This window comes from Crotalus tigris, unplaced genomic scaffold, assembly GCF_016545835.1.
Source record: "Crotalus tigris isolate CLP2741 ecotype Arizona unplaced genomic scaffold, ASM1654583v1 scf7180000018550.1270297659:1495590, whole genome shotgun sequence".
NCBI lineage: Eukaryota > Metazoa > Chordata > Lepidosauria > Squamata > Viperidae > Crotalus > Crotalus tigris.
Genome location: NW_024097073.1, coordinates 346936 through 365747, shown reverse-complemented (window position 1 = coordinate 365747; position 18812 = coordinate 346936). Strand labels below are relative to the sequence as shown.

The following is an 18812-nucleotide window of genomic DNA, read 5'->3' as shown; positions in this document are numbered from 1 at the left end:
TGACATTCTGTCCACAAGGGGGTGCTGCAACTATGACTTGTCTAGCGACCTTCACAGGATGTGGAACTTGATCAATTTTCTCCAATGAATTATTTTCCAGATGTATTGGCTTTCAGCTGTCCTTACAGGGGCCAGGGCAGCCAAGGCATGATACATTCCTGGAGCGCATGTTGGCAGGTACTCCATTAAAACATACTTGCAGACTTAAGACCATGGGAATTTTGCTAATCATTATTAACAGATCTGTAGATAATGGGCTTCTTTTTACATTAGTATTTTGCAAGTGCTGTGATTAAGTTATAGCACCTCAGGGTTGGATAAGTAGATGTAGTAGAAATTTGAACATTTAAATAATCTGTATTGATGTTACCCTTAATGTAAAATGTGATATCCCTGAATTTTTTTTTTAAAGTATCAGAAAGTGATAGGGCAGTGGTTCTCAACCTGTGGGTCGGGACCCCATTTGGGGTCGAACGACCATTTCACGGGGGTCGCCAAATCACGCTGTCCGCCATTTTTTTCCCTTTTCCCTAGCTGTCCTATTCCCTCTTATTGGTGGCCACACCCACTTTGGGGTCACCACAACATGGGGAACTGTATTATGGGGTCACGGCATTAGAAAGTTTGAGAACCACTGTGATAGGGTATAGCACTTCCATTGTTGAGATCATGCCATGGTAAGGATTGCTGAAGAGTTGGCTGTGCAGTTATTTCTTAGGGTTCAGCAAATGCTATAGAAGCCATTCCATAGCCTCATCCAATATATCCAACTATTTGTCATGTCTTCCAAGGTAGAGTTGCAAAGATGTGATAGATTTGCAACCAGATTTTGTTCCTTTGGACTCGCTTTCCTTGCAAGGATATCCTTAACAGAATTATTATTTGAATTGTTGGAGTTTGGTTTTCCTTTTAAGCACTTATTGCAAGACTCATAACTTATAAATAATAGAAACATAAAATGATCCCCACATTTCATAATTATAGAAGTAAAATAAAAATTGACAGCATAATAAAAATGTAGGTTTCTTTCCTTTAGCTAAGAAAAAGAAGAGAATCGTTTTGCATCTCAAAAGAAAGTCCAATGACATAGAATTAGAAGGAATGTAGTAATTTGTTCCAAAAAACTTCCTAAAAATTGCTTCATTTTTATCTTTATTAGTATTTCCATAAAGCTTGCTTCTCTTTGTAGTCACTGTTCTTCTGATGCTCTGTCTGCTGTGGGCATTGTGGTTTATCATTAGCTATTGGATGTATGTGTGGAAGTATCAAATAAAGCTCACCCTGTATTGATGGCTTGTTCAGCCAACTTTTTATAAATTTCTTAGACCTTAATTTCTTGATTGCTTTTGCATCTGAACTCTATTATCAATAACTAACGTTTCCCATTCCAAATATTCTGTTCTTGGCACTGAAGACCAACTGATAAGTTGTCTAGGTCAGAATTCACTTTTTACTTATTAGAAGCCTTGCTAAAAACAAACATAATAAATAAAATAGTCCTCTAAAATAACAATATACCAAAAATGAATTCTGTGGTTATTGAAACAACTCAAACTAATGCTAACTTTTGAAGTTACTAAAGTAGGAACAAGTCATGTAAAACATCTTTCTCTGAATTTCTTTTCTGCATCAGTATAGTTATATTACAGTAGAGTGAAACTACCTAAAAAAAAAAATCACAATCTACACAGGGATGAATGGCATCATTTGTGTCATGATGTAATTTTGTCAGTGACACCAATTACATAATTCATGATGTTATCATGGCTTCTGCTGATGCCTCCATTGCTTATTTTAATTCTAGTTATCTGCATTATCTTCTTCAGACTTGAATAGAGTATTTTTTCAGTGTATTAAACCTTTTTGTGAACCCAAGGAAAATGCTAACTTTTACTTTTGCAATACTTTATCGTTCTGTTGTACAGTACAGTACAGATTCTTTAAAGCAACTTTTGGTTCAGATAATATTTTATTCAAACAAATCCGTTTGAAGCAATTTTGTTACAAACCATGGCTGTAAGCAATTCTTTCTAGTCCAGAAACAGTCTAATTCAAATTTGATTCAAGTTTTGAGAGAGTCTGTCTTCCAGTAGACCTGATCCTTTGCTCTCTGCATCTTTAAAGCAAGAGTTTCTGGGTTTATTTGATTCATATCTCACTGTATTCTAGTTTTATCACAGTGTCATAGAATAATCAGAGAAGTTCTCATGTTAATACATGGGTGCGGGAATAATCTTGTGATCATGGTGATCTTATAAGGGTCAGTGAACTGTTGAATGTCTAGATAAGAGAGACAAGGAACTTTTATTTTTATACTGGTATTCCTCCTGATGGGAGATCAAGCATACATTATGATTCTTATTTCCTAAAAACTGCAAAATTAAATATCTCAAATGCAACTTCCTTTTTTTCTTTTTTGACAAAAATGTGCTTCAATATTTGCGGCACCATGCCAGCTTCCCAAAATGCAGGATAAAATTAAAGCTGCCGGTTAGATAGCTTTCTCCATCGATAGAAGCTCCGGCCATCCTTATTAGTATAAAACTACTGTGTAATAAATTCTGGTTATTAGGATGCCTATTTTGCTCCTGGTTTGATTTCTTTGATAGACATTCAACATGCAATTTTTCAATGTGCTTGAACTATTGTAAAACTGAGCATGTTTTACGTTTGTGATGGGTTAATTTGCTTTTAAAAATGAAATTCATAATGTGGCAGTGGCTTGGATTTGGAAAAATAAATTGATCAGTTTCTGTTTCAGATCTTTACACAAAGCTTCTTCCGCTGGAGGTGCTAGAGGGGAAGGATGTACAATTTGTAAGCTCTGCAAACTGGCCCTAACTAGATTTGAAAATTGAGTGAGGTGCTTTACCTTTTCATTTTTTCCAATCTAGTGGTATGTTGGAAAGGAATTGTGTCTCATGACAAGGTAACTCCCTTAACTGAAGAGAACTGGACCGTTTTTGATGTCTGAATGAGAAGAAGAAGGTATTAAGGAATATATATTACAGAATTGCAGGTACTTTGGGAATAGGGGCAAAAAGATCACCGCACAAGAGTATCCTGACCCTGAAGAAAGTTGCTAACCTCTGCCTTAAATTACAATGGATGGAAAGTGTTACCAGCAAATCACATTTATAGCTTAGTGCTAAGTGTGAACCAAATGTTTTTATTATGTATTTCTGTTGTATTGAAGGGTTTTGAGGACAGAGTGACAAGGTACAAATATTTTATCTTCCTCATGAGGATAATCGTGGAGAACTTTCATAACTAGTGATAATTAGTGCTAAGTGCTGTTACTGACGTTGGGTGATGTAAAGTTTTAAATTGGAAAGTGCATAATTTGAAAATCAGAAATAACAAGTAGCTGAGATATTACCTTAGCAAGCAATTTCGGTATTGGTTTTTGGTGATAATTAGATGGCTTGGGGGGAAAATTGTCATTGGGAATTACATATTGGCACTAAACCTCATTTCCTTTTAATATAGTTCATGTTGTTTTAAAGTATTTGTATGGAAAATAATTATGATATACTATCCAGACACAGTTTTAATTTAAAAAGATAAGCTCATCTTTCAGAGACTTGACTTGTAGTATTTTTCCTGTCATTGACGTTAGGTTTTATTCCCATTCATTTGTTCTTTTGCTGCCTGTTACCCAATCATACCACTTTTCTTTATTATATATAAAAATATGGCCATTTCTGCCACTATGTCAACGTGCCAGAATCATTATATAGAGGTAATCCTTGATGTACAACCATAACCGAGATTGGAATTTCTTTGCTAAGCAATGCATTTGTTAAGTGAGTCTCACCCAATTTTACAACCTTTTTGCCATGGTCATTAAGCAAATCACTGCAGTCATTAAGCAAATCTGGTTTCCCCCACTGACTTTGTTGGAAGCCCCTGGGAAGGTAGGCATTTATGATGGTTGTTGTCCCTCAAGAACACAACAACCATCATAAATGCCTACCAGTTGCCAAGCACTCAAATCATGATCACATGACTGGGGGATGCTGTGATGGTCATAAGTGGGAAAGCTAGGTATAAGTCACTTTTTTCAGTCTGTTGTAATTTTGAACGGTCATTAAACAAATGGTTAAGTCAAGGACTACTATATATATGTAATTTGATTTAACTCTGGAGTTCTGCATAATCTAGAAAAAAAGAAAAAACATTATTACGCTGCAATAAGATAAGAGTATCTTGAATGTGTTAATTAGTCTCAAAAATAATGCCTGTGCCGTGCCTGTCCAGCCCTATACACACTGCCCTACAGGATGCTCCTCCTCACTGTATTGGGTGAATCCTGCTGATGCCAGCAGAGTTGGACCAGGCCACTGCACTGTAGTATTTAAAATTAGTTTTGTAGAAGTCTTGGCTGTGTGCTAGGCTTTTGCTGTTGGCGTTTTGCCCAGAATGCTCTCTGACAAAGGCATGCGATTCCAGCAACTCTTTTTCCCACCTAATGATTGGCTGGTAGTCTTTTGAGCCTCCACAAAGTTGGACAAATAACTATTCAAGCATTCTGAAGTGTCAGAGGGCATTCTCATGCCCACGTTACATGGAAGTAAATGGTTTGAGTTCTATTCCACCTTCTCCCCAGGAACTCTAAATGACATACACAGTACTTCTAAAATTTCTTACAAAAAGTTTGTAAAGTAAATTAGGCTAGGAAGTGAGCACGGCCAACATCACCCACTCAACTTTCAGGCTGAGGTCTTTCCAGTCTTAGTTCTATACATTAATTGCTGGAAGGCAGCTAAATATCACTTCATGTACAATGTACAGCTATGCAGATTTATTAGGAGGCAGAAAGATATACTGGCAAACAGTTTTTGCTTATTCTTAGTCTTGGAACAAGTCATTTGAAAAACAGAACATTTGCTGATAATAGATGTTTATACAAAAAGGGGGGGGGATTGTAGTAGAAATGACCGATTCTTTGGAATGGGAAGGGGCAAAGCAGAACAAAAGTTTCCCTGGCATCCAGCAGGGACTCCTTAGATTAGGATTTCCATAATCAGAATTCCAAAATCATGCAAAGTTTATCTTTGCTCTCACTTCATAGTCAGACAGCCAAAACAAATCCAGAGAATTGGTTTAGAATTTGCATTGTATTCTCTGGAAACCACAGCTTTATTCAAGCCCCAAATCTCCTGGCTCCCTTTAATTTGGAATAAATTTCTAAACATAAAAATCATGGATCACTTTGGGAGGAAGGAGAGGAGAGGCCTCTATGGGTGGGAGAAAACAGTCCCCCCTCCAATCTTAAGCAAGCAAAAATGGCTGGTTCTTTAAAAGAGATAACCGGGAATATCATCATAAAATGGCTACTGGGGGTAGAGTACATCTAGTCCAGGGGTAGGCAACCTTGGCTCTTTTATGACTCTTGGACTTCAACTCCCAGAATTCCTGAGCCAGGAGTTGAAGTCCACGAGTCATAAAAGAGCCAAGGTTACCTACCCCTGATCTAGTCATAGACCCTCATTTTATAGAAAGCAGACTGGTGCAGTACAAACTTGGTTAATGAGCAATTGTCATAACCTCTTATCACTCACAATCAACTCTGAAACATTGATTTTCTGACATAATATTTTAATACACAAGATCCATTCATCCCAATCACACTTTTTCACTTTCTTACCTACTGACATCTACTTTTCTCCCCTTCTTCAAGTTTGCAGCCTCCCTAAGATACTCTTGCTTCCTCCTTTTTCCAATTGAGTTACATCTTGCTAAATTTCCATTACTGTACAGCAATAAGTTTCCTTGCTTGGTCCATTGTGATATCCAAGCAGTTTCCTTATCAGGCAGATCTCTTTTAGGGTAGGGAATGAGGGGCAGCCAAGAGTATTTCAGAATGAAGGACTGGCTTCTAGCCCCAACCACTTTTATTTTCTAAGGATATCTCCTTGGTTTTCTTCCCCATGGCTGTGCTGCATGGAGTTTGGGAAGGAAGCCAGTTTTCTGTGGTTCAGCTTTTGATGGGGGGAAACACCACAAAAAAATTAATCCTCTGGAACTGGTGTTTGTATGGGGATTTCCGATTAGTGGGAGCTTTTACCCACATTTCCTGACTTCTTCTTTTAACCAAGAAGCCACGACTCCTTGCCTTCATCACTCCACATTTCCCAGGGTTTTTTTTGTTTAGATTTCTCCCCACTTGTTATTTTTAGAAATAACTCAAGATGGTGAATACATCTAATATCCTTCCCTTCGACAATAACATTGTCGGGTGGGTTAGAGACCAAAGTCACACGGCTGGCTTTCATGCCTAAGATGAGACTAGAATTCACCAGGAGGCTAATCTCCTGGTTTCTAGGCTGGTACCTTAACCAATAGAAAATAACTGCTCTCAGTTGCTTTGAGGGTCTTTTTTCCAGCTCTTAATTAATGTCTGGTTGATTTTTCCCCCCCCCCCCTTTTTTCCTTCCCGCAAAAGGCAGATGGAGCAAATGTAAGAATAAAAATGGGATGTGATGGGTTTCGGCACGTTCCTGTTGGCGACCTAGAGAAAATGTTACTATTCCCATGGAAGAACAGATTGGAGCATGGGCTAGGGGATACTCACATAGTAGTGTGAAACTGCTGCCAAGAGTCAGAGGGGTGAGGCCAGTGACTGTGTAGGCATGATGTTATGTCCCGAGCCTTGCAAACGGCTCGGGGCGTTTGCAGGCGGTCCCGGGCAGGTGCAAAGCTGCCCGGGACCAGACAGGCTGTCGCCAGCACCGTGCGCATGCGCGGGTGCTGGCACGGGAAAAGTATCGCATTGACCCAGGAAATGTCTATATAAGAAGCTGGGAGGTTTTGGGAGCTGCTGAAGCCATCTACTTGTGAACTGAACACAGAATAAAAGAAAGCTGAGAACTACAACTGCTTCTCGTGTCTGCTTTTCGCCAAGGACTCAACACTGGCGACGAAGGTGGGATTGCCTTACATCACCTGGAAAGGAAGAAATGTAAGCTTACCCAAGTGAGTCCTGAGCGGCGGAACGGCGTTGACTCGGCAGCTACTCGCCAATCCAGTGCGCATTCGGGGTTAGGCTGGCTGATAGACCCGTCTCCTGAAGATGGCAAATGTTGGAAGGCTTTAGGAGTTCGACGTCTCACATCCAGAGCGGTGGGAGTCCTACGTAGCCAGGGTGGAGAACTACTTCAAGGCAAACCAAGTGAGGGAAGAGAGCTTGAAGGCTGCCACCCTGCTTTGTGTTTGCGGTCAAGACGCCTTCGAAATCGCAGAAAACCTTGCAGCACCTGTTCCAGTAGAGTCTGTTAGCTACGCAGATCTAAAGAAGCTACTGAAGGAGCATTTCCAGCCTAAGATGTCCGTCATCGCATGGCGCCACACCTTCGAGCAGAGGGATCAACGATCCGGAGAGTCGGCCAAAGAATACATCGCCGCATTGAGGAAGGCCGCCAAGCACTGCGAGTTCAAGGACCTCGAAGAACGACTGAGGGACCGATTCGTGTGCGGCTTAAGGCATCGAGATCTACAACAGAGGCTTTTCGCCAAAGAAGAACTGTCCTTCCAAGATGCCTTAAGAGAGGTCACCGCAGAAGAAGCAGCAGGCGGCGCCGTCAAGAACATGCGGCCGATCAGAAACAGTCCAGAAGTTGCATCCGTGCACCAGGAAGACGTCCAAGGAAACTCCGAGGAGGATCCGGACGAGGAAGTCGACCGTCTCCACCCCACGAAGGAAGGAAATCAGAAGGGAAGCTCTTCAGCTCCACTCAAGTGCATCGGCTGTGGAGGTCGCCACAGGAGAACCGACTGCAAGTTCCGCTCCGCTACCTGCCGGGCATGCGGCAAACAAGGACACATTGCAGCTGTGTGTCTGGGCCGACGAAAGGTACAACCTCAGGAAGAACTGCGCCTGAAAGGTACCAGGGTTCCCAGCCAGAATAGGGTAGGTTTTTGCGCTTCGCGAAGAAGCATCTTCAGGACAGGCACACACAAGCCCATCAAGAAAAAGCTGTCACTCAAGGTGAAGCTACAAGGGGTTCCATTAACTATGGAACTAGACACAGGGTCTGCCCTTTCAATCATCTCCTTGCATACATTTAGGAAGATTTGTTCCGGTAGTGGAACTCAGGCCAAGTTAAGGCCTTCTGACATTGTGTTAACAGATTTTCAAAATTCAAGAGTGTGTGTTAAAGGGGAGGCCACCCTTAACGTGCAATACAAGAATTTTGAAGGTCCACTAGACTTATTAGTAGTAGGGGGTGAACGAACGAGTCTCATAGGACTTGATTGGTTTGAGGCCCTGGGGATACACGTCACAGGACTCAACAGCTTACAAACACTCGACCTACAGGAAGTCTGCAAAGAATTTGCAGATGTTTTCAGCCCCCAGCTGGGCACATTCAAAGGACCCCCTGTGTCCTTAAAGCTAGACCCCACTGTCACTCCCATTAGAATTAAAGCAAGAAGGGTCCCTTTTGCTTTAAAGAGTAAAATTGACACTGAGTTAGACAAACTGATCCAACAGGGAATTCTAGAACCTGTTGATTCCAGTCCTTGGGAGACCCCCATTGTCACGCCTCTAAAGGCAAATGGGGACATTCGCATTTGTGCTGATTACAAATGCACTCTTAATAAGGCATTGCAGCAACATGCTATCCTGTTCCTGTGGTCAGTCATATTCTTGCCTCCCTCAAGGGGGGGCGCGTTTTTGCAAAGCTTGACCTAGCTCAAGCGTATCAACAGCTGCCTGTTGATGATGCTGCTGCTATAGCTCAGACTATTGTGACCCACAGAGGAGCCTTTAAGGTAAAAAGGCTACAGTTTGGAGTGAATGTCGCTCCTGGGATTTTCCAAAGCGTAATGGAAAACACACTACGGGGCATACCGGGGGTTTGCCCCTACTTTGATGATGTCTTAATTGCAGGAGACTCCACACACATTCTAGCTGAAAGGCTAAGGGCTGTTCTGTTAAGATTCAGGAAAACAGGCCTCAAGCTCAAAAAAGACAAATGCAAGATTGGGGTGCCTTCTACTGAATTTCTGGGGTTCAAAATTGACGCTGCTGGGATTCACCCTGCTGAATCCAAACTAACTGCTATTTTAGAAGCACCTAGGCCAAAGTCTAAGGCCGAACTTCAGGCCTTCCTGGGCCTCCTGAATTTCTACAATTCCTTCCTTCCACATAAAGCCAGTGTGGCTGAGCCTCTTCACAGGCTACTAGACAAGCAAGCAGTGTGGCACTGGTCACAAACACATGAGGCTTGTTTTAACAAAGTCAAGGCCTTGCTCACTTCTAACAGTGTACTTGCACATTTCAACGAGTCCCTTCCTGTGTGCATCGCTTGTGATGCGTCCCCTTACGGGGTTGGAGCTGTCCTGAGCCACCTCAGGTCTGATGGAACTCAGGTTCCTGTTGCATATTACTCCAGAACATTGTCTTCTGCTGAGCGCAACTACGCTCAGATAGACAGGGAGGCTCTGGCTGTTGTTGCTGGAATTAAAAAATTCCATGATTTTCTATATGGCAGGCATTTCACGGTCTTCACTGACCATAAGCCTCTGCTGGGACTGTTTACCACACGTAAGCAGACTCCCCAGATCATCTCCCCCAGAATGCTTAGGTGGTCTATTTTTTTGTCTGCATATGATTTTTCTTTACTCTACAAGCCTGGGAAAGAAATGGGCCATGCTGATGGCCTCAGTAGATTGCCTCTGCCAGTAGTAGAAGCTGACCCCGCGCCAGCTGTCAACATTCTATCAATCCAAGCCTTGCCCGAGCTCCCTCTTAGTGCCAGGGATGTTGCCGCTGAAACAGGTACAGATCACACACTTTCACGTGTCCGTTCCTGGGTTTTGTCTGGTTGGCCTGAGCACTGCCCTAGTCCTGAGTTTCAGAGTTTCTGGTCCAAAAGGAACGAGCTGTCCCTTTCTCAGGGTTGTCTGCTTTGGGGAAACAGAGTTGTCATTCCCACCTCAATGAGGACTAGGGTCTTAGAATCCCTCCACGAGGGTCATCCTGGCATTGTTCGTATGAAGGCTCTTGCGCGCAGCCACTTGTGGTGGCCTAGTTTAGATAAGGATATTGAGGCTAAGGTGCATGCATGCCACCTGTGCCAACGATCTCGCCCAGAGATGCCCCAAGCTCCCGTGCATAGATGGGAGGAAACACAGTCCCCATGGTCTAGGGTGCACATTGACTACGCTGGGCCCTTTCAGGGCCAGTTCTTCTTGGTCCTTGTTGACAGCCATTCGAAATGGCTTGAGGTTGTACCTGTCTCATCCACCACCACTGCAAAGACTATTCAGGTACTGAGGGGGATTTTTGCTGCACACGGGCTCCCAGATGTCATTGTGTCTGACAACGGCCCTCAATTCACTTCCTCCGAATTCCAAGCTTTCTTACAGGCTAACATGATTCGTCATGCCACGTCTGCACCCTTCCACCCGTCCACCAACGGTATGGCTGAACGTATGGTGCGCATCACAAAGGACGCCTTGAAAAGACTCACCTACGGGGACTGGCATCACAGGTTGGCTGACTTTCTCCTTTCTTATCGCACCACACCGTCCACTTCTACAGGGAGAAGCCCAGCTGAACTTCGTTGGGGGCGTCAACTTACTACTAAACTTGACCGGTTGCATCCGGACAGACTGCCTTCATCTACCTCACATCCTAGGGCACCTAGACAACTACTTGTGGGTGCCCCGGTTTGGGCTCGCAATTACGGGCCTGGTCATACATGGGTCCCCGCTTCTATTTCCAGGGTCACAGGTCCTCTCTCCTACGAGGTAGCCCTGGACAACGGTCGTGTCCTGCGTCGGCACATCGACCAACTCCGCCCTAGGCGGGACCTTTCAGATGAGACTCCTGGGTCTTTTCCAGGGGGGGAGGGGGACCCTTTGGAGCAAAGGGAAGGGCACGAGTTGCTGCCCATCTCCACTGATGGAGCCACTGACGGCCCATTTCAAGCTTCTGCAAGTGCTCCGAAAAGGAATTCATGGAGCTTACCCACACAACAGGCACTCACGCCTACTCCAGACAGGGAGTCACCCCGGGGCATACTCACTGTCCACACACATCACACAGCACTCCAGTCATGGAGGATACCCGGGAGCATCCCAACAAATCATTCCCCGCAAGAGAGCTGGCACACAATCCCCAGAGTTGGCCTGACCTTACCCCTAATCCTACAGGGGGTCAAACTTACAGGGAGGTGGTCGAGGAACCAAGTCCCGACCGCAACACCTCTAGCCCAAATCAGGGAGTAACTGAGTTTTGGGAAGGTACAGAGACCCACACGAGCCCGGACACAGAACGGGGCTTAGGGATTGGACAGCCTCCTGACAGGTCTTGGACGGACCTAGGAGGTTCTATAGAGACGCCCAGCAGTGGCTATCACTTCAAGGGGCCCGAGGGCCTACAGCTAGGCAGGTCAACCAGGTCACAAAGTGACAGAAGCCCTGGCCTGACGAGCCCGGTGGGCGAGCAAGCAGGCCAGGCATCGGGGCAAAGTCCTTGGAAGGCACCAAGGCATGATAAGGGGAACAGGCTCTTGTCACCCCTCAGTCAGGGAACACCTGTCAGAAACCCAGAGCTGAGAAGGTCACAGAGAGCAAGGAAGTCTCCTAAATACTTAGAGGATTACATAACATTGCTGGCTAAACAAAAGCCAGGTAACGATAGGAGCACTGAGAAGCAGAACATTGCATAAAATAATGATTATATGTTGGTAGTAGTTTTAGCCCGGGGGAAAGGGGTGTTATGTCCCGAGCCTTGCAAACGGCTCGGGGCGTTTGCAGGCGGTCCCGGGCAGGTGCAAAGCTGCCCAGGACCAGACAGGTTGTCGCCAGCGCCGTGCGCATGCGCAGGTGCTGGCGCGGGAAAAGTATCGCATTGACCCGGGAAATGTCTATATAAAAAGCTGGGAGGTTTTGGGAGCTGCTGAAGCCATCTACTTGTGAACTGAATACAGAATAAAAGAAAGCTGAGAACTACAACTGCTTCTCGTGTCTGCTTTTCGCCAAGGACTCAACACATGATCTCATTGTTGTGCAGGGGTAGACAACCTTGGCTCTTTTATGACTCGTGGACTTCAACTCCCAGAATTCCTGAGCCAGCATGGCTGGCTCAGGAATTCTGGGAGTTGAAGTCCACGAGTCATAAAAGAGCCAAGGTTGCCTACCCCTGGACTGTAGTGGAATTAGGAGACTGACAGTGGGGGGAGGGCAGCTCTCTTTTTGCAGTTCCTAATCAGTAAAAGCAAACAGGATATTTGTGGTTGCAGGGGTGATTCCCAGAGGCAGGGATTGTTCTTGTGCTTCTCCAGAGAGCATCAAAATCACTTGATAGAGAAAGGCCCACAAAGATGAAGTGATTACTTCCTGTCCTTTTTCTTTTATCACATTAGTAAAAGCAAAACCCAAAAGTGAAATGATTTTTTTGCATAATAATGGTTTTTACCGGTTAGTTCAATTCATCAACTTGTGGAATCAGATCTTAATGGAAGTTCAGGGTGTAGTAGAAAGTGAAACCTTTTTGGTTTGTGTTGAGAATTTTATTTTCTGGAAAACTGTGTGAAGTCAGAATAGGAATAAAAACCTTTTTTTTCTGAGGAGGGCTTCCATTTATTTGTAGGCATGCAGTAACAATTTCATTTATGATATGTTCTAAAGCAGTGGTGGCGAACCTGTGGCACGGGTGCCAGAGGCGGCACTGAGAGCCCTCTTTTTAGGCACACGCACCGTCACCCCAGTCCTAGGCCTTCAGCTGGGTTTTATAAAACCTTTTCGCTTTAGGCCTCCGCCGCCATGTGCAAAAAAAAAAAAAAAGTTCAGTCAGTCAATTTCAACTTCTCGTGGGAAAAAAAAAGATCTTGCAAAGTTGAAATTGATTGATTAAACTTTTTGTCCCACCCAGTCTGCCGTTACCACAGCAGCCACGCCCACCCAATGGGCCACACCCACCCGGCACTCGACAATGCATAAGTGGGTTTTGGGTTGCAGTTTGGGCACTCAGTCTCTAAAAGGTTCGCCATCACTGTTCTAAAGTCTTAAATGAAGTTTCAGTAACTACCCTGCATCCCACCTACGTTAGCTTTGATCCCACATACCATATACCACCATTTGAAACCATTGCTTTAAGGCAGAGGTGGGGAACTATGGCCCCTTTATGACTAGTGGACTTCAGCTCCCAGAGTTGAGCATGGCTGGCTCAGGGATTCTGGGAGTTAAAGTCCACAAGTCATAAAAGGGCCATAGTTCTCCACCCCTGCTTTTAAGGTGTTATTTTCCACTCAAAGCTGTACATAATTTTATAATAATAGTTTCTTTTCATGTTATATCTGAAATATTCGGAAAGATAAAGAAGACACAGACTACTACCAAATTTGGGACTTATTTTATTGTTGGTTAGAGGAAAGAATGAAGGATTAGGAATTGAATATATATTAGCATAGCTAACCCCAGACAGCTCATTGATTGGAAAAATTAACATATGTATGCAAAAGAAAACCAATAAAGTCTTTATAAAAAAAAATCCTGTGAAAGCTGCATCATTATTGAATACAAACTAGATTTATATCGGAACATCTGCCAGTATTTGTGGCCCATGTGATTGTAGAGGGAAAGAAAATTTGGCTGTTGTATATTAAAGCATTTGATAAAACTACAACAGAGCTTATCTTTGTTTAAAGATAATCCATCCATAGAATTGCTGAGTTGAACTTAGAACTCAAATGCCCCTGGAAGTTTGTTTATTTATCATATTTAGAGATTGGCCATCTTATTCACAAAGAGAGTAACTCTAGGCAATTAAATTCTGCTTCCTAAATCAGGGTGTATTGCACCTGACTTTGCCCTGGTTCTGGCATTCACAATCTGAAGCCTCCGAGCTGAATTCAACCCATCAAAGCCATGGGCTTGCTCCAGAGTGCCTCTAAACATTACTGTTGAATTGTAATGTTTAACGGAATGGGACAATTACTGATACACAGTGAATTATCGTGTTAAATTAATTTCAACCTTAAAATTTAATTAAATTGTGTTTAGTTTTTATCCTGGCCTTGCCAAACCTTGCTTTGATCGTGTTGAAGAAGAGTTTATAGAGGTTCAAGGTAATGCAACTTTTCACAGGGTAGAGCTTGGCAAAAGCAAATCCTACACTGGGGAAAGGCAGTTCCTTCTTCCCTAAATACCTTTTGATGCCCTAATTACCTCAGGGCTCCTCTCACCCAATCCTTTCACTTTCATCAGCCATGATAGATTGCTGGAGTCTTGAGTTCTGTTTTTCTCACTTAGTGGCTACATGTTTCTGCTTAGTCTGCTGAACCTACTCCCTCTTTCAGTTAGCTCATTTCCAGCTTTATGGCAAATCACCCTTGCTCCTCAGCAAACAAAGAAGCCCCACCAAGCTTGTTCAGAAGCGATTCCCTTTCTTTGCTGCCACCAAGAGTCTGCGCCATTTCATCTCAGCTTGTGCTGTTCATGCTAGCAGCATGATGTTTTAGGGTTTCTGACTGTTGTGCTAGAATTTGTACAGCACTGTTAGGATCAATCTTGTTATATTTATGCCTTGCGTATGTGAATACTCATTTCTTATCAGTAGCAGGATCGATCTATCTGTCAGTCTTTATCTATCTGTCTGTCTGTCTTTATCTATCTATCTATCCATCCATCCATCTCCTATCTTTATTTTCTTTTAAAATAACTCAAGGCGGTGAGCATATCCAACACATCTTCCTCTTTCTATTTTCCTCACAACAACAAACCTGTGCAGAAGGTTGGGCTGAGAGTGACTGATTGGCCCAAAATCACCATCTGATTTTCATGGCGAAGGTGGGACTTGAACTAAGGATCTCCCATTTTCTAGCTCGAGGCCTTAACCATTAGACCAATCCTTGCTTGCTGTTGTTTTTGGGAAGAAAGGACCCAATTACTCCTAACTAGATCTAATGAATGCCAGCATAACTCCAAATTTTACTGTGAGTCAGATTTACCTAAGAGGCATTTTTGACATAGAAGGCATGCTGCGTATTAGGCTAAGAAGTTGAGCTTAACGATTAAATCACGAAATACTGAATTTGGAAGTCAGTAAGTTCCATGAATTTCAAGTTCAGGTTCACTACAGTAGTGTCCCTGCCTGCAAACATGTTTGCCAGTTTTTCTTTCTACTTTCGGAAACAACTTTCCCTGCACTGGTGTCCTTCAGGTTTGTTGCAATTAGTTTAGGTAATTCTGGGTGTGGCAGTCCAAAGGATATATTAGGAAAGCCTGCTTTAGACATACGCGCCAGAATCTTTGCTTCTAGTTATGTGTGAAATTCTTTCCTTGCCAGTAACCTGTGTGTGAATTTTTCCAGACACAGTGATTAGGACGAGAGATTCCTGCAACCTTTGTGTAGACTGGCCCACTATGGAACGATGGGAAATCAAGCAAGCTTTGAGGATTCAAAGTCCCTTGTTAAACAAACAAAAAATCAAACTAACATGGTCTTCTGTTTAGAGAGAGGCATCCTTTTTCAGTTGAGTCTCTAGTAAATGAATAGATGTTTTAGACATCCTTGTTATCTGTGGTGATGAGCAAAAGCTTTCAGTCTGTTTCATTTTGCTTTTATGATGTTTCATAAACAGATTGAAACAGATTCCTTTGTTTATCTTGTGACATTTAATAGCAAGTATTTGCAATATATGCAGTCTATTTTTGGCTAAATCAAAATGAGCAATTAAGATAAGGGTGGAGAATATACAGTTCAATTTGAGGAGACTTTGGGAAACAACCATCTTCAAAGAGTTCCCGGGGAGTCCCTTGGGATTTTGCTTGTGATGAATGGTTTCATTCACATATACCCCTGGCTCCTAGGCCATTTGAGCGATGAGGGAAATCCATAATTAGCATAGGTGCTACTTAAATGGCTTGGCAACACATGATAGTATTTCTGGGTATTTTCTGACCAGAACAGCTGAGCCTCTTTCTTTCCTGCCTATATTTGTAGGGGAAGGAGAAGGAAGTGTGTGTCTTGGTCAAAGTCCTTAATGGGAAATAGTATGCCAGTTTTGAGGTGTGGTGTTTATCTAGAGGAGAGGTTTGGAGAAGTGACATCAAAAGGCTCCACACCTTCATTAGCTATTCAGGATTCACAGGTTGCTCCGTGCTTTATTTACCATCTACAGTCTGGCTGAGATGATGAATGATGCTGATCTGGGAAGAGATAAATACCCTGGAGAGGCTTCCGCTGCTTAGTGAGAATGAGATGGGCTTTTTTGTAAGAAAGCAAGGTGATTTTCATACAAAGGCCTAGAACAGTGTTTCTCAACCTTGACAATTTTAAGGCATGTGGACTTCAACTCCCAGAATTCCACAGCCAGCATTGCTGGCTGTGGAATTCTGGGAGTTGAAGTCCACATGCCTTAAAATTGTCAAGGTTGAGAAACACTGGCCTAGAAGAATTTTGACATGTTGGTTTTGAGGCGGAGAAAATATTATTGTGGAAATGGGAAGGAAACTGTGGGGGGGGAGGGAGAGAGAGAGAGAGAGAGAGAGAGAGAGAGAGAGAGAGAGAGAGAGAGAGAGAGAGAGAGAGAGAGAGAGAGAGAGAGAGAGAGAGATATGAAAGTAATTGCAGCTGATTGTATATGATTCCCACACAGCACAGGCCTGTTGCCACTTGTTTGCCTACCTGTTAAACCTCTTAAGGCTTTGGTGGAGACCATGCGGCATGGCAGGACATGCATCAGTACTGTGGAGAAAATGTGTTTGGGTTGTGAAATGCTGAGTTCCATTTAAGTTGGTGAACTTTCTCCAGACTGGCTGGAGATGAGGGAGTTGTAATCTAGCACAGGGCTGATGAAGGAGATGTTAACAGGGGATTGAGATCAGAAAAGGCTCCAAGTAGGTTTCATTAATGGCTCACGTTTAGGTTCTGAGACTGTGTTGACAATTCTGTCCCTCATAGCTGCTTCGGGTGAGATTTATGATCAAAGACCATCCCAATTCAATAATTTACATGTTAACAAAAGCAGCATATGCTTGTGATGGTAAACATGTTTTAATACATCGGGGTTTTATTCAGATAGATTTGTATCTTTTTATTTTTTTTGCCCTGGGTCAGATGGAAATAAGGGAAATAATTATTTAATAAATGGTCTGAGGCCATCAGAAATTATGTATGTATCTTTCCATGTGCAGCCATCCTTTAACAGTAGGCAAGATCATTTCATGATAAAATATTTGTGCTGGTTCAGATTATAACTAGTATTTCTTATGTAATATGTGACATTAGCAGTTTCAGGCACTCTTAAGGTCTGGGCTTGTGTAGGAAGCCAGCAGTACAGGCAACCTCCTTTTTCCCCATTAGCCTGGTGTTTACTGATGCCTCTGATACAGATGGAGAACCTTCATCTAGAGCAGTGGTTCTCAACCTGTGGGTCGGGACCCCATTTGGGGTCGAACGACCATTTCACAGGGGTCGCCAAACAACACAGTCCGCCGTTTTTTTCCCCTTTTCCTGTGCTACTCCCTTTTATTCTTTTGGCTTTTGAAAGCCAATAGAATAGACTCTCTTGAATAGAGTCTAATTCTATTGGCTTTCAAAAGCCAATAGGAATTGTCCAGGCTGTCTCTGCCCTGCTGAGCCCGCCAAAAGTCCCATTCTGCAAACGGTGCTGCACCAGTTAAGTAGTCCTCGACTTATGACCGGTTGAGTAGTCCTCGACTTACGACCGGTTGGGGGTCGTGGCATTAAAAAGGTTGAGAAGCACTGATCTAGAGGTCATCAATGCCCATTGATTGCAAAAAAATAAAATGGCTCCTTAGTTATATAACTACTGCATCTTGAGGTACAGAAGAACATTACACAGTTTTAAAATAAGCCTTTTCTTCCCTCAGAAAATTCCAGATTTTTGGATGCTCCATATCCTGGCAGAGATGAGGGAGTCCCAATCTCTACTGCCCTGAGCATGAGTGTCTCAGATTATTCAATGAGGCAGTTGCCTTCAACTTTAATCAATGCTCCCCACATTTTGGATGACTGGAATAACATGGCGCAAACTCCTTCAGATGCTTCTTCGCTCCTGAAGACTGGAGTGCTGAAAAATGCCAACAACAATGCCTCCTCAGGGCCCTGGAGAAGCCTGAGGAGCCCTTCCTTTTCTGCTGTTGCCTCTTATTCCAAACTAAGCTATCTAGAGCGGGTTATCTTGGAGATTGTGGAATCAGAACGCATGTATGTACAGGATCTACGAAGCATCATAGAGGTTAGTGCAATTGTCGTGCCTGTTGGGCTGTTTACATCACTGCTGCTCTGTAGTTGCCTTAAGGGCCTCCCTTCATCCAATTTTGCCATTGCAACCAAGAGGGATCCTGGTGGTCTAGACTAGAAGCTGGGAAGAGCTGTAGACCTTCAAGCAGCTTTCATTTCAAAGGGGCTCTCATTGTGTGTTTGGTTACTGCCTTTATGCCTTCCTCTCAAGCCAAGGGTTTCACTGCCCCCTTTCCACACAGGAAAGATTTTTTTGCCTGTCAGGTGAAAGTGATGCACTGTGGGTCAGAGAATCCTCATAATTTGCCTAAAGTTGCCCCAGTAATTTTTCTGCTAATCTGCTATCAGGAATACTATATAAAAAGGAAATAGCTTCTCAATAGATATTGCCTGGGTGGAGTGCAAGCAGCAAAAATTGTCCAATGGGAGCCATCAACAATAGAAGATAAGTTCTCCCCTGAGGGCATTGATTAGGGCAGGGCTTTTCAACCAGTGGTACGGGTACCACCTGTGGTACATTGGTACCTGGCAGGTGGTACGCGACCATCCTAGAAAAGTGGTAGCGGGGGAGGGGAATGAGCTGAACTGG

General features: G+C 43.4%; 1 protein-coding gene across 10 annotated transcripts in view; it reads left to right on the top strand.

Annotated features, from left to right (window-relative positions):
* PLEKHG3 (pleckstrin homology and RhoGEF domain containing G3) overlaps positions 1 to 18812 on the top strand; it is a 64305-nt gene that overhangs the window by 18092 nt on the left and 27401 nt on the right. For all 10 annotated transcript variants that reach the window (XM_039354354.1, XM_039354352.1, XM_039354349.1 and 7 more), the window contains exon 2: positions 17851 to 18218. In XM_039354354.1, coding sequence (XP_039210288.1) covers positions 17922 to 18218 — 297 coding nt within the window. In that variant the 5' untranslated portion in view covers positions 17851 to 17921. The remainder of the gene's footprint in view (positions 1 to 17850; positions 18219 to 18812) is intronic.